The sequence below is a fragment of the Salvelinus alpinus genome, chromosome 8 (genome assembly GCF_045679555.1).
Source record: "Salvelinus alpinus chromosome 8, SLU_Salpinus.1, whole genome shotgun sequence".
Taxonomy (NCBI): Eukaryota; Metazoa; Chordata; class Actinopteri; order Salmoniformes; family Salmonidae; genus Salvelinus; species Salvelinus alpinus.
Window position 1 is genome coordinate 32,975,368 of NC_092093.1, and position 13,500 is coordinate 32,988,867.

Below are 13,500 nucleotides of genomic sequence, written 5' to 3' on the forward strand. Positions count from 1 at the left end.
TGTGTCTGCTTGTATGTATTACAATTATACACTTCAACAGTGTTTACTGCTCCTGGGACATCAATGATCACACATTGTAACTATGCAATAGACTAGAAACATGATTGATTATTAATTCATATATACAGAAAAAAATCTATGCATATCTAACTCCCTTCATCTGCAATAATCTGAGGACACAGGATAGTATTTCAATAAAATACTTAATTTCAACCAGTGGAGAATGTGAAACGCTTTATTGAAAGAAGTTCATTATCCAGGTGTTATAAATACATAATAAATGCATTATAATTATGATAATTGTAATATTATAAATACAAGTTCAATCTGTACTTCAATGCACATATGGTGTGCATTGGAAGAAAGACAAGGTGGGGAGAGAAGTGTAGAAGACAGAAAGGGAAAGAGGTAAGAACAGCGGCAGACAGCATATGATTAATGAATTAGTGCTACCCTAATATTCTCTCAGTTCATCACAATTGCAGTGTCTCCTAACCAGCCTTGGGCCCCCAGTTGGCCCGAAGGTTATCTTAAGAGTGGGTGAGGTGGCGATGAGGGACTGGCTTCCTCTCACACATCAAAACATACCTGCAGACGAGTGCAAATTGGGGAGGGGGGCTAATAGCTGAACAATAGACTAATCAACCTTTACTAAAGAACAGTCTAATAGCCAAGCTAGGTGTGAAAACCACCCCTCCTATCACAGACCAGATTTGCCCTAACGACCAAGGGGTAGCTTGCTACTCAATGTAATAAAGTAATAACTTTTCAAATAAGTTACCTTACACGTTATGTTGGCTGACAATTTGTTAGCTACGCTGTCCTTATGAACCACATAGCATATCATTACAGCAGTATGTACCGGTATGTTAGCTATGTTACTACGTAACGTTAGTAGTTATACATCAAACTTGCCAGTATATTAACTATAGGCTATCTAACTACCCAACGTTTATTGACTTGATTATTCTCATCATTCTTAGCTAAATGGTATAGTCGTTGTGCTTTCTCAATGGACATTCGGGTGCTTTCGTGAATTCGCTCTGGCTATCTATAGTCTGTACAATAGAATGAGTCAAAATTCACCCAAGGCTGAAAAACGGCTTAAGAAAGTTGGCTAAACTGGAACACTAGCGCGAACCCATAGCAAATAAATGGACTCGAAATTTTGCAGAGCCTGTTTTGACTGGAGTGATGCTTAGAATTCCATAAAAAATTTATCCCTTTTTATTTTAACACTACAATCTGTTCGTCTGACGAAACTGGAAAAAAACTACTTGTGTAGAAAGTAAACATCCGCACTTCGATGGTGTCAACTGTGCTTATGTTTGCGTAATGAAAAAGTAGGGAAAAAATAAAAACTTCTGACTATTTCTGGTCTAGCAATCGATGACAAACGAGCTCGCTGCCCAGACTTACATAATTACGAAGAGGAGAATATTCCTGATTTTAAAATGGTGCCTGTGTAACAGTTATGCTTCCGTCCCTCTCCTCGCCCCTACCTGGGCTCGAACCAGGAACCCTCTGCACACATTGACAACAGCCACCCTCGAAGCATCGTTACCCATCACTCCACAAAAGCCACGCCCTTGCAGAGCAAGGGGAACAACTACTTCAAGGTCTCAGAGCGAGTGACGTCACCGATTGAAACGCTATTAGCGCGCACCCCGCCATTTCACACCGGTTAAACCCGACTTGAAAAAAACAAAATATACACAATGAGATATTTGGCAAAATAGACCAGCATGCCTCTCCATAGGAAAACAATTGTGGGAGCTCAGCATTCCAAGGGCAAAAAGTATTTTGGGGCTAGCATTTGATGACAACCGAGCTAGCTGCCCAGACTTACATATTTAGAAAGAGGAGATTCTCATGATTAAAATGGCGTCCGACTTGAAAAAAATCTAAATCTAAACATTGCGAGACATTTGGCAAAATAGACAGACATGCCTATATTTCCCCCAAAATAAACAATGGGAAGACCGCAGAGTTCCAATATTATTTTTGTTGATTACATTTTAACTATAAAACAACGTGAGCAGGTCTCATTGCCAACAATAGCAAAGCAGGCATTGTGACGTTGAACAATAAGCTGGGAATAGAACATTCGGAAAGCGAAATAAAGATAAAAAAATACTCTTTCAAAATGCAGATGTTGATTTAGTTATGGATCCGTAATGTACTAATGTACTATGGGAATAAATATCACTTATTTACAGAAATATTGGAACAAAGTTGTCTAATGAAGGCAAACAATTTAGAATCCTCCAATCCTGTAGCCTACTCCTGACAATCACGTTGTACAGCGCCATATTTTCCATTCCATCCTAACGGAAACCCTTAGGGTTTCATTTTTCATTTTCTCTGAATGGAAACACCATAATATTAATTAAATGAATTAAGCCAAATTTCTTAAAATCAATCCCATATACTATGTTATTACAAAAAAGGTTTTAAATTCTCTGGTCATGCCAATATGGAATACTATCAAATGCTTCTCAAAGATGCCCTCTGGTGGTCAAACTAGCAATAACTTACAGTAACAGAAGAAATGGCTGAGAATTAAATGACGTGCCACAGAATGCTGCAGCAGCACCCAGGGTGTGCCACAGTATGATGCAACTTTTAAAGGAGGAACCACTGTATTCAACCTTCTGAGTCAATACGTTAGAATCACCTTTGGCAGCGATTACAGCTGTGAGGCTTTATGGGTAAGTCTCTAAGAGCTTTGCACACCTAGATTGTACAATATTGGCACATTATTCTTTAAAAAATGTGTCAAGCTCTGTCAAGTTGGTTGTTGATCATTGCTAGACATTTTCAAGCCGTGTTTTATTGTCCTGCTGAAAGGTGAATTTGTCTGTTGGAAAGCAGACTGAACCAGGTTTTCCTCTAGGATTTTGCCTGTGCTTAATTCTATTCCGTAGTTTTTTTTATCCTAGAAAAACTCCCTAGTCCTTGCCGATGACAAATACCCATAACATGATGCAGCCACCACCATGCTTGAAAATATGAATAGTGGTACTCATTGATGTGTTGTGTTGGATTTGCCTGAAACGTAACGCTTTGTATTCAGGACATAAAGTTCATTTCTTTGTCAAAATTTTGCAGTTTTACTTTAGTATTACTGTATTACTTTAGTGCTTTATTGCAAATAGGATGCATGTTTTGGAATATTTTTATTCTGCACAGGCTTCCTTCTTTTCACTCTGTCATTTAGGTTAATATTGTGGTGTAACTACAATGTTGTTGATCCATCCTCAGTTTTCTCCTACCACAGCCATTAAACTCAGTAACTGTTTTAAAGTCACCATTGCCCTCATGGTGAAATCCCTGAGCGGTTTCCTTCCTCTCTGGCAACTGAGTTGGGAAGGATTCCTGTATCTTGGTAGTGACTGGGTGTATTGATACACAATCCAAAGTGGAATTTAAAAAACTTCACCTTGCTCAAATGGATATTCATTGTCTGCTTTTTTTGACCCATCTACCAATAGGTGACCTTCTTTGCGAGGCACCTCCCTGGTCTTTGTGGTTGTATCTGTGTTCGAAATTCACTGCTCAACTGAGGGACCTTACAGATAAATTGTATGTGTGAGGTACAGAGATGAGGAAGTCATTCAAAAATCATGTTAAACACTATTATTGCACACAGAGTGAGTCTTGCAACTTATTTTGTGACTTGTTAAGCACATTTTTACTCCTGAAACTATTTAGGCTTGCCATTACAAACGGGTTGAAAACTTATTGACTCAAGACATTTCAGCTTTTCATTTTGAATTAACATTTCAAAAAACATTCCACTTTGACATTATGGGGGATTGTGTGTAGGCCAGTAACACAACATCTCCATTTAATCCATTTTAAATGCAGGCTGTAACACAACAAAATGTGGAAAAAGTCAAGTGGTGTGAATACTTTCTTAAGACACTGTAAATTACGATCGCTAGAATGGCCCCCCCCAAAAAATGTGATGGCCGTGTAGGCCTCTAAAATTTGTTTATGATCAAGTTCGCTATAAATTTAGATATAATTAAATAGTGATCCATCGACAATGATCTTTTGCTAGTTATGGCCTCTTTCACCATGATCCGTAGCAATGTTGTTGCAATTCAGCCCCATTGAGCAATATGGCGTGTTTCAAATTCAAATACTTCCAGCTTCATGCGCCATCGGGAGTTTTTCATAGGAATGCGTGGATGACGTCAGCACCATAACCATCTACTGGTTTTAATGTCTATGATGACATCTTATCCTTGTCATACTGCATGACATCTCTGAACATGGCCATGGCAACATCATGCATGGATGGGCAGTCAGTGAGCAGCACACACAAGTGTAAACAGGAACATGTTTTACGCAGATTATCAACAGTGAGTCTTAACTCGCTGTGAGCCCGAGCTGGTCGGGTGGAAATGTAAGGTTTAATAACGCACGGGGAAGCACGGGTTTATGACGCAGCCACCAGTCAGTCATGTTAAGACCTGTGCTGTCATTAGTCGTGGCTTTCCTGTGAAACACCCACCTGACACCTCCAACCTGCCCTCTCTAATCTCCACCTGTCTAGGTTCTGGGGTGTTTCCTCACATTCCTGTAGAAACTCGGTACAGTACGGTCCCCTAACAATAAACAGCCAGCCAGCTCAAATAGCCTTGTCAACTGCTTGGGGATATTTCATTAGAAATGCATAGGTTACTTTTACACACATTGGCCAGAATGGTATTGTTTCCTCGGCTTCACTACTGCCTGTCTCTAGAATACACTTGAGGTGGAACAATTGGAGCTAGAAGCACCTTCAGAGCCACTTTCCAGAACTTTCCAGGCTAAACCCTGCATTATTGTCACCACAGAGGTGTGTTCTGGCAGACGACAGATGAGCAGCATGTACAGTATGGCAGTGACCATTTACCACAGATTGCATCACACAGTCAGTGGTGTATCAGAGAAAACTTTTATCATATTTCCTGTGATAAGGGTGTGCCATGGGGTGCGAGAGTATCTTAATGAAATCTGACGTGGGATTGTGACAATCAGCCAAGAGCATCCTGCCAAGGTTAATAACAACTCCTGCCTTTTTCAACAGCAGGGTTCAATCTTGACAGTTTGTTCATTTGATTTCGCCCCCTCTCTGAATCCTTCTGGGAGAATAATTGAAATAATTTTCAATATCCCCAGTGCCTCCAGGTAAAGTCATGGACAATTTGTGTTCTCAAAGAACAAGCATTTTTCCTCACCACAAGATAAAACAATTTCCTGTCTTGACTAGTTCTCGCCTAGTTATTCTCTCAATAAATTACACATTTGCTAACAAAGAATGAGTTTTCCGACTTCCTGTCTTGCAAGCCCTCTGCAGCACAACTTTGTTTGAATTCTTGCAGTACGTTTGCTAACCACTTACAGGTACTGTAGCGTTAACGTTTGCAGAGTAAGCGTTTTCTGTTAAGCCTGTAGTGCCATTTCAGTCCCTATCTGAGGTCCACCAGATAAGGCTGAAGCGGTTTTCTAAAATAACATATTGTTAAGGTTCCTCCCAGTCCCACTACCTATTGGAACTAAGCCCTGGAGCCCAGGGCCGTAGCCATCTGCTCTGCAGCATGGCCCAGCCTGCCACCTGATAAATCAGAGAAATCAAATAACTTCTAACCCCTGGATTATGGCACCACACATGCAGACGTTGCAGTGCACTATATTCCCCTCTCTGGCAGGGGTATTAACACATCACAGCAGTCTGAGCCCATCCTCTGAATGATCTCTCTATAGAGAGAGATTCACTGGGGAGAGGGGATGGACGGGACCACCTGGCACGGCTGGGAGAAACACATTCCTTCAAGTGCTGTCATCACTTTACACAGAGCAGCCCGCTCCATTGCAGAAGTAAACACGGTGCTGGGAGCTAAATCAGAGGTGGAATGAAACCAAAGTGAAACATGCGCCAGTGGCCAGGTTAACTGGGCAGTGCTTGGGTAACGGGGTGGGGGGGGTACCACTCTGGCTCCAACTGTCTCTTGGCTCCAGATCATTCTGTAAAGGCAGTCTTGTTGAACTAATGTGGGAATCTGAATCAGCAAGATACACTATACACTACATGGTCATAAGTATGTGGACACCTACTCGTCGACCATCACATCCCAACACTAATTTCAAGGGGTGTCCACATACTTTTGGTCATGTAGTGTACAACATACTTATTAGTAACATAATATATTACATGATCTACATCAATGAGGAAACATAGTTTAACTGTACTGTGTTGGCCTAACCTATATTGTTGTAGTTTGACTATTCAGGCCTACAGCTAGATCCAACTCGGTTCATCAGCTCAGTACTTAAATGAACCTATAAAATGAGACTGCTTTGCACATAGTACCCTGTTTCTCCTTGGAACAATGTTATGGGTACATAATAATAATATATATGTCTCCATAATATTCAGTTTTCAGGTGCTTTTGTCTATAAACCCATTACCGGACTCATTAGCACAGCTAAGGACAAAGGATCGGTCGAGGCCAGTTACTTCAGAAGAATATGCATCTTAATACCTGCATGATATTGTCTTGAATTATAATGAACTGGTTGCTATGGAAGCAATAGCTTACTTTACAGTCCTGACAGCCATCCTCTATAAAATGAAACAGACAGTAAAATACAGCTCTCACACAGGCAGTCATACAAGAAAAAAAAAATACAGAATGGATTTTATTCAAGCGATGTGACACAATATCTGATGTAAACTGACCAATGAAGTGAGTCTTATAATATTGTACAGAAATATAAATCACATTGATATTAGGTTGCCTTTCAAATAGATAAATACAGTAGGCTAAAATATGGCTCCTCAGTTTGAAACACCCTTGCATCCAAATGTTATTTGCTGCATCACTTACAGTATTCAGGTGAGAGACAGAAACAAACATGTACTACTGTGCTGTAAGGCTGAGAAACATGAATGTCTTGCATCTCAATGAGCTGCAAAATACTGTAGTGTCGACCTACTCTGAATGACACTGCAAACGCTATGAATCAGGACCTTACTGCAAGGAATAGGAGACAATGTTTTCACCAGACTAGAGCATCAGCGACAGACAATGGAGCTGCCTTCTGTAGGACAGGTCAGATTTATCCCTTTTCAGACCATGTCCACTACTTCAATGTTCCGACTGAGTTATGACCTGGACAAGAGGACACTTAGCATTAGTCTTCAATCAGATGAAGTCTGTCTGTTTGACAGGGAGGAACAAGAAAATACGTTTCTTAACAGATGTTGCACAGAGGCGCTGCTGGGGTCTCCGAAACACAACAACATGGCCACACCCTGTTTGGGTTAGTTGGAGGTAGGATGCAACAGCTGTATTACTCCTTATTGTATGACCATGCCTTTGAATTGGTTGTCATATTGAAAACCGCAAGGTTTAGCCAACTAACTCACATATAATGTAGTGAAATGTGAAACCCTGCCACAAGGAAAAACTGTGTCCACTTTAAAGAGTTAATAGCCCATATGAGGTCAGGTTATAAACTCAGCAAAAAAATAAACTATGATTTCCTAAAAATCCAAATAACTTCACAGATCTTCATTGTAAAGGGTTTAAACACTGTTTCCCATGCTTGTTCAATGAACCATAAACAATTAATGAACATGCACCTGTGGAACGGTCGTTAAGACACTAACAGCTTACAGACAGTAGGCAATTAAGGTCACAGTTATGAAAACTTAGTACACTAAAGAGGCCTTTCTACTGACTCTGAAAAACACTAAAAGAAAGATGCCCAGGGTGCCTGCTCATCTGCGTGAACGTGCCTTAGGCATGTTGCAAGGAGGCATGAGGACTGCAGATGTGGCCAGGGCAATAAATTGCAATGTCCGTACTCTGAGATGCCTAAGACAGCGCTACAGGGAGACAGGACGTACCACTGCTCATCCTCGCAGTGGCAGACCACGTGTAACAACACCTGCACAGAATCGGTACATCTGAACATCACACCTGCGGGACAGGTACAGGATGGCAACAACAACTGCCCGAGTTACACCAGGAACGCACAATCCCTCCATCTGTGCTCAGACTGTCCGCAATAGGCTGAGAGAGACTGGACTGAGGGCTTGTAGGCCTGTTGTAAGGCAGGTCCTCACCAGACATCACCGGCAACAACGTCGCCTATGGGCACAAACCCACCGTCGCTGGACCAGACAGGACTTGCAAAAAGTGCTCTTCACTGACGAGTCGCGGTTTTGTCTCACCAGGGGTGATGGTCGGATTCGGGTTTATCGTCGAAGGAATGAATGTTACACCGAGGCCTGTACTCTGGAGTGGGATCGATTTGGAGGTGGAGGGTCCGTCATGTTCTGTGGCGGTGTGTAACAGCATCATCGGACTGAGCTTGTTGTCATTGCAGGCAATCTCAACGCTGTGCGTTACAGGGAAGACATCCTCCTTCCTCATGTGGTACACTTCCTGCAGGCTCCTGACATGACTCTCCAGCATGACAATGCCACCAGCCATACTGCTCGTTCTGTACGTGATTTCCTGCAAGACAGGAATGTCAGTGTTCTGCCATGGCCAGCGAAGAGCCCGGATCTCAATCCCATTGAGCATGTCTGGGACCTGTTGGATGGGAGGGTGAGGGCTAGGGCCATTCCCCCCAGAAATGTCCGGGAACTTGCAGGTGCCTTGTTGGAAGAGTGGGGTAACATCTCACAGCAAGAACTGGCAAATCTGGTGCAGTCCATGAGGAGGAGATGCACTGCCGTACTTAATGCAGCTGGTGGCCACACCAGATACTGACTGTTACTTTTGATTTTTAACCCCCTCTGTTCAGGGATACATCCTTCCATTTCTGTTAGTCACATGTCTGTGGAACTTGTTCAGTTTATGTCTCAGTTGTTGAATCTTGTTATGTTCCTACAAATATTTACACATGTTAAGTTTGCTGAAAATAAACGCAGTTGACAGTGAGTTTAGATGGGTTGGTTGTTTAGCAACAAAACCGACGTGTGTGTAACTATGTTGAAAAACAGACAGGGTTGGCTTAGACTGTTCACAACATATAAACTATATTTAGTCTCCAAATGTTTAATGAAAACATAAATACATTTGCACAACGAGCACTACAAAAATCTCTGAAACTGGAAACACTTATCTCCAATCACTAGCTTTAAGCACCAGCTGTCAAAGCAGCTCACAGATTACTGCACCTGTACATAGCCCATCTATAATTTAGCCCAAACAACTACCTCTCCCCCTACTGTATTTATTTATTTTGCTCCTTTGCACCCCATTATTTCTATCTCTACTTGCACATTCTTCCACTGCAAATCTACCATTCCAGTGTTTTACTTGCTATATTGTATTTACTTCGCCACCATGGCCTTTTTTTTGCCATTACCTCCCTTATCTCACCTCATTTGCTCACATTGTATATAGACTTATTTTTCTACTGTATTATTGACTGTATGTTTGTTTTACTCCATGTGTAACTGTGTTGTTGTATGTGTCGAACTGCTTTGCTTTATCTTGGCCAGGTCGCAATTGTAAATGAGAACTTGTTCTCAACTTGCCTACCTGGTTAAATAAAGGTGAAATAAAATAAATAAAATAAAAACTTGTTGTCTCTCAAATACATTGATACAGTGGTTGGTTAGCTAGCTAGGCGAATTTTAGATACAACGAGCTGAAACGAGCAACCTACTATTCCCCACAAGGCAGCTTCTTGTAATTGTTGCTAACTATCTGACGTTCAGAATTGTAGCAACGCATACCTCCTTCTGATAACATTGCACATGCATCATTTTTGTGACTTTGTCAGCCAACTTGTCTATAGGCTAATATGGAACCACTATCTCTCTTCTCTACTTCATTGGATCTTGCTCCTAGTGTGGATGGGCAATCTGGTCTCAGAACATTTTGTATATTTCTATAAGTAAATCCACGACACTACATTTAGTATGATATGTTACGTTTCATATGGTATGTATTAATTTGCGATGTACATCACCCATTTCGTATGATATCTTATGAATTACAATTCGTATTACAGTACCAGTCAAAAGTTTGGACACACCTACTCATTCAAGGGTTTTTCTTTATTTTTACTATTTTCTACATTGTAGAATAATAGTGAATACAACAAAACTATGGAATAACACATATGGAATCATGTAGTAAGCAAAAAGTATTAAACAAATCAAAATGTATTTTATATTTGAGAATCTTCAAAGTAGCCACCCTTTGCCTTGATGACAGCTTTGCACGTTCTTGGCATTCTCTCAACCAGCTTCATGAGGTAGTCACCTGGAATGCATTTCAATTAACAGGTGTGCCTTGTTAAAAGTTAATTTGTTGAATTTCTTTCCTTCTAGCTGGCTAACGTTTGCTAGGCTAGGGTTTAGGGTTAGGGTTAAGTTTAGGAGTTAGGTTAAAAGGTTAGGGGAAGAATTAGCTAAAAGGGTTAAGGTTAGGGTTAGAGGATGGGTATGCTAAAAGGGTTACAGTTAGGGGAAGTGTTAGCTAACATGCTAAGTAGTTGCAAAGTAGCTCAAAAGTAGTAAATAGATGAAAAGTTGCTAAATAGCTAAAATGCTAAAGTTGCCCGTGATGACGTTCGCCCGTGAGTACTACTTGCAAGCTAGACGCTCGGGTTATACGCCCACACATCCACCCCGACCACTTTAGTTTTTCACTTAAGTAACCATCTGTTTTATGTAACCATACCAATCGTAACATATACTAATTTGAGTGTCCGGGATTAACATTTACTATGTTATGTGTAGTCTATGAGACCAGGCTGGGATGGAATACTTGCTTCCTAAATTACCTTGTAGAAAAACATAGGTTATATTAAAATGGGTAACAATAAAATGTTCTTAATTTGAAAATGGCCCTCACACTATCAATTCATTCCAGCTGGTGGTATAAACAGCTGTCAGCACCTAGGGTTAAAATGTATTATTATTGAGCACTAGTGCAAGATTATGTGAGTACTACTGTAATAACGTTCTGTGTTCAATGTTATGTTTGCATACATATGACCAAACTAGGAATATCATTATGTAAGAACTGAATAATTCCTAGCTATATATAAAATAATTGTAACATTTTGCGTTTTGTATAATCAAAGCATTGATTCGCTGATGCCGGATGCGAGGACTGGGATACCTCCTCAGCACCCGAGCCTTGACAAGTGCAGCAGCATCACAGCACCCGATTAAAGACCGGTCCATTGGTACTCGATTATCTATAACAGTAACGATCCTTACCTTTGTCAGCTGTGCTATTTTCTTGCTCATTTTGAGGTGCAGATCTTGGGTATATTCCATGGTGATGCCCGACTGGTAAGACATTGTAGATGATGAGCCAGAATTATATTTCCCTGCTCCGGACGATGGATTGCCAGCTGCAGGGCTGTAGTATTGCTGCCAACCCGCTCCAGTCGCCATCTTCACGATCCTTCAAATGTTGTTACTAGAAGAATGTGATGTATCAATGACAATAGCACAAAGGTCAAAGCAGGTTCCCCTGCAACAGGATCTTTCTCCTCAAATCCGTAAAACAAAAATACATCAAGACATACTGCTTGATAATATCAACGTCTGTAATTTTCTGCAGGTCAAAACAAATGCAATACAGTTGCTGTTAGCATCACGTTTTAATAACACATGAAAATATAGTACAGCAAAACGCAATTAACACTGCCTACCGTCTTCATCAAAGAAATGTTGCCGTGTGTTTCATGAAAGGGTCCTCAGCATTAGCTAGCCAACGTCAGCTAACGTTAAGTGTGGCAGTAGCGTTCCTTTGACCACACTCAAATTCTTGATATTCTTCGCTTTGTATTTGACAAGCAAGGAGTCACCTGCCACGGGTATTTGCTCAAATAAAAATCTTGTTGAATTGATGTTACTCAAGTTGAACCCGATATTTTCCAACGGAGAAAGCCGGTCCGTGGAGGGGTTTCTTCAATGCATAGCTAGCTTGTATCAGCTCTTGTGTGTGTGTGTGTGTGTGTGTGTGCGTGTGTGTGTGGCTCTCTGACAGGCTGAGTGGTTGCTGTATAGCTGAAGACTCTGTTACCAAGGATGACTTCAACAGTTTACGTTACTGTCAATGACGTCAGTTCCGTTCGTTTTCACTCTCTCCCATCCCTTTCAATGATGCGCTGATTTTTTTGGGGGGGGTATAGCTACGATGGGATCAGAGTCAGGTGACACGTGCACTACATTTCAATAGTGTTAATCAAAACATTAAACAAATATTGTTGAATGTTTGTTTGTATATGTGTGTGTGTGTGTGTGTGTGTAGCCTATTTGTGCATGTTCCAAGAACACATTCATTATGGGATGTGTGAGGAGGACAAAGCTGGTCATCAATCAAGCTTGCTGTCTGCATGCCTGGAGTACCTTTTGGAACATTTCCACTGCGCTGGTCTTAAATCCCTGCACATAGGAAGAGAATCCTGAAGCAGATTGAAGATCCCACTCAAACCATAGTTCAGTTCATAGTCCTTGCTCTAATTCTGATTCTTCTGTCTGATTTCTTATACTCTTATACTCTATATGTCTCTTATGCTTGCGACCAAGACAGAGAGCAAACACATGTTAGGCTTACCTAAAGCAGGGTTTCCCAAACTCTGTTCTGGGGCCCGACCTTAGTGCATGTTTAGTTTTTTGCCCTAGCGCTCCACAGCTGATTCAAATATCTAACTCATCATCAAGATTTGATCATGTACTGTACAGTGACGACCCGTCATTCAGGGCAGGTGGGGCAGGTGCCTGTTTTGCGTGTTATTTTGGTAATAATACATGTCACGTTTCAGTTTGCAAACAATGTAAAAAAATATATATATAAAGCTGCATACAAACTTGGTCTCTTTTTTGCATTCTTCAGTAAGGCAGCTCCAAAATGCAGGTGTTTCAGCCTGGCTCAGTGCTTTCTGTGGTTTTGGGGCAGCCAGTGGAAAATACGTGCAGGGGTTGGTAATGTTCTCTAGTTGCGCCGTGATTGGCTCATCGTTCTGTCACTCATGGGAACACTACGTTACCGCCAGATCTAAGGGTAGAGCTAAAAAATTCAAGCCCCTTGGGTGCTGCCATTGAGTTACATTAGAAGTGCCCATCCAAGAAGGCTGGTCATTGGCCACAGATAAAATTATGTAAAATCAAGTTATATCTACATTAGCTTTGATTGGACTGATCATGTTAACATCATACTTTCAAAATCTTAGCTAGAAAGCTAGACAATGTCACGGCCGTCGAATGAAGAGGACCAAGGTGCAGCGTGGTGAGCGTACATAATCCTTTTTATTAGAAAAATGACGCCAACAAAACAATAAACAAAATACACAACCGTGAAGCTTAAGGGCTATGTGCCACTAACACAGTTAACTTCCCACCAAGAAAGGATGGAATGTGGCTACCTAAGTATGGTTCCCAATCAGAGACAACGATAGACAGCTGTCCCTGATTGAGAACCATACCTGGCCAAAACATAGAAATACAAAATCATAGAAAAA

The 13,500-nt window shown here is 41.1% G+C and overlaps 1 protein-coding gene across 4 annotated transcripts in view; it reads right to left on the bottom strand.

Annotated features, from left to right (window-relative positions):
- LOC139582985 (protein FAM184A-like) overlaps positions 1–12,062 on the bottom strand; it is a 183,296-nt gene extending 171,234 nt beyond the window's left edge. For 2 of the 4 annotated variants that reach the window (XM_071413547.1, XM_071413546.1), the window contains exons 1-2: positions 11,689–12,062; positions 11,249–11,453 (exon numbers count right to left, since the gene is read on the bottom strand). In XM_071413547.1, coding sequence (XP_071269648.1) covers positions 11,249–11,428 — 180 coding nt within the window. In that variant the 5' untranslated portion in view covers positions 11,429–11,453; positions 11,689–12,062. The remainder of the gene's footprint in view (positions 1–11,248; positions 11,454–11,688) is intronic. The other 2 variants (XM_071413549.1, XM_071413548.1) reach the window with 1 other exon arrangement.
- Between the last annotated feature and the right edge of the window lie 1,438 nt (positions 12,063–13,500).